This window comes from Eimeria tenella, genomic scaffold (assembly GCF_000499545.2).
Source record: "Eimeria tenella Houghton genomic scaffold, Eth_scaff1451, whole genome shotgun sequence".
Classification (NCBI taxonomy): domain Eukaryota; phylum Apicomplexa; class Conoidasida; order Eucoccidiorida; family Eimeriidae; genus Eimeria; species Eimeria tenella.
In genome coordinates, this window is record NW_013543917.1 from 1 (window position 1) to 2,601 (window position 2,601).

At 58.6% G+C, this 2,601-nt stretch overlaps 1 protein-coding gene across 1 annotated transcript; it reads right to left on the reverse strand.

Moving 5' to 3' along the window:
* Positions 1–587: 587 nt before the first annotated feature.
* ETH_00035325 (uncharacterized protein) lies at positions 588–1,777 on the reverse strand (the record flags this gene model as incomplete). The annotated part of the gene is made up of 1 exon (XM_013379122.1): positions 588–1,777. A coding segment is annotated over one exon (1,190 nt), but the record flags the coding sequence as incomplete, so codon positions are not given.
* Between the last annotated feature and the right edge of the window lie 824 nt (positions 1,778–2,601).

Sequence of the window (2,601 nt, forward strand, 5' to 3'; positions counted from 1 at the left end):
TTGCTGCTGCTGCTGCTGCTGCTGCTCCTGTTCCTGCTGCTCCTGGTAAACCCCAAGGCGTCCTGGGGGTCGAGGTGAAATCTACGCCAAAAGAAACTTTCTTTGCTGCAGCAGCAGTATTTTAGTGCTCCTCCTGCTGCTGCTGTGCTGCTGCTGCTGCTGCTGCTCCCGTCCCTAGATCTGCTGCTCATGCACGGGGCCCCGAAGGTCCGAAGGCACTGGGGGGGCCCCCAAGGGGCCCCTGGGGGCCCACGGGGCCCCCCGTAGTACCCTTTTGAAGTAAATGAATTGAGCTTCAAAATGTCAAAATTTAACTTTTAGAATGGACTGACATTAGAAGCAGCAGCAGCAGCAGCAGCAGCACCAGCACGGGTACTGCTGCTGCTGCAGACCGCTGGTTCGAGGCAGCCGCCCGCCTGGCTGCTGCCGCTGCTGCTGCTGCTGCTGACGCTGGCCTTCAGTGAGCCCCGGAAGACCGTGGGAAGCTCATGTGTCATTGATTTCAAGCAGCAGCAGCAGCAGCAGCGGCGGCAGCAGCAGCAGCAGCAGCAGCAGGAAGCATGGAGGCGCTAGCTGCTGCGCTGGAGTCAGCGGAGCTGGCTGCTGCTCCATGGTGTCTTATCGGTACAGTTCTGCCGCTGCTGATGCATCCTCAGTTGTTGCCACTGCTGGTAGCGCAGCGCGGGAGCCATGCTGCTGCTGCTGCTGTTGCTGCTGCTGCTGCTGCTGCTGCTGCTGCTGCTGGTGTCCGCTGGAGTGGCCATGAGCGTTTCGAGCTGCTGGAGGAGCCACAGCTGCCTCTGCCTGGGGAACTCGTGCTGCTGCAGGAGCTGCTGCAGCTGCTGCTCCTCCGCATGCAGGGGCCCCGGAGCAAAGTCCACTTCCCACGGACTCAGCCATTCGGGAGGCCCCCCGGGGGCCCCCTCTTCAGGTAGGTACTGAACCTCCAGGGCCTCGAAGCCAATGGAGGCTACGTAGCGCCAGGCTGCAGCATCACTAGCAGCAGACGCGGCGCCCTCAGCCTCTCTGCTGCTGCTGCTGCTGCTGCTGCTGCTGTTGACAGGGATTGCGTCCGTCACAAAAAACGGGTAAGCCTCCGAACCCACAACAGCCCACAGCGCACTCGCGAGGGCCAGGCGGCGGAGCTCTGCAGGGCCATGGGAGCCCTTTACGGGTTCGGCCCTTAGCTGCTGCTGCTGCTGCTGCTGCTGCTGCTGCAGACCGTGCTGCTGCTCGCTCTCCGCTGCTGCAGCAGCAGCAAGCAGGCTGCGCGCCGTCTCCGTCGCCGAAGGCGCAGGGGGCTTCACGCTGCGGATGCATGCAGGATAATATTTGCCATCCATCCAGACCTGGACTGTGGGGAAGCCAGAGAGGTCCTCCTGCTGCTGCAGCTGCTGCTGCTGCTGCTGGCGCCGCCTACTGCCGTAGTACGTGTGGTCTCTGTCGTCGCGGCGCTGGTCCTTGACGCGGCGCTTGGGAGTCCTCCTGGCCGTCTCCTCCGCCTGCTGCTCCTGCAGCTCCTGCTGCTGCTGCTGCTGCTGCTGCTGCTGGCTGGCGGAGACCTGCTGTCTTTGCAGCAGAAGGAGCTGCTGCTGCAGCAGCAGCAGCCGGTGCAGCCCCCGCTGCACGTCCAGCAGCAGCACCAAACAGTCGGGGGCCCCATTCAGCGAAGGAGAATAGTGCAGCACAAATCTGTCTCCTGAAGCATGAGGAGGAGACAAAACTTCCAACTCCAGCACAGCCCACACCTGCAGCGGCTCCTCCACCACTGGCAGGCCTGCGCAGCAGCAGCAGCAGCAGCAGCAGCAGCGAGTTGGACAGCAGCAGCAGCAAAAACGGCAGCACCACGGCAGAAGCAGCAGCAGCAGCAGCAAGTAGCAGCAGCAGCACGGCAGCACTAGCAGCGGGGAAAGGGGCCAAAACGCCATGATGCTGCAGCAGCAGCAGCAGCAGCAGCGGGGAGCCCCCGACACACAAGAAAAGACAAAAGCAAGGCGCAGAAAGAGACACGCAGATGCCCAGCAGCAAAGAGAGAGGCAATTAAGACAAAAAGAAACAAAAAGAAGCAAAAAGAAATAATAAAAGATAAATAATAATAAAAGATGATAAAAGATCACAAAAGATAATAACAGAGAATAAAGGACAATAAATGATGAAAGAGATAAAAGAAATGAAAGAACAGAAAGAGATTAAAAGAGAAACAAAAGGAGGCAGCAAATAGAACAAAAAGAGACACAAGAAACTCCAAGGGAACCGCAACAAGTCTGAAGACAGCAGCAAAAAAGAAAAATTAAAAAATAAAAAAAGTAAAAAGAGACAAAAACACCCAGGTGTACAGAAACCAGAGAAAGTCTGCTGCTGCTCTAAGTGGCAGCAAAAGCAGCAGCAGCAGACACACACGAAACGAAGCTCTAACAAGACACAGCTGGCCACACCTTCCTGCGCAGCAGCAGCAGCAGCACCAACGGCGACGGCAGCAGCACGACAGCAGCAGCAGCAGCTGCTGCTGCTGCATCAGCAGCCTTCGCTGCTGCAGCTTCCGCTGCTGCAGCTTTCGCCGCCGCATCCGCCGCATCAACATCACCATCAGCATCGGCACCA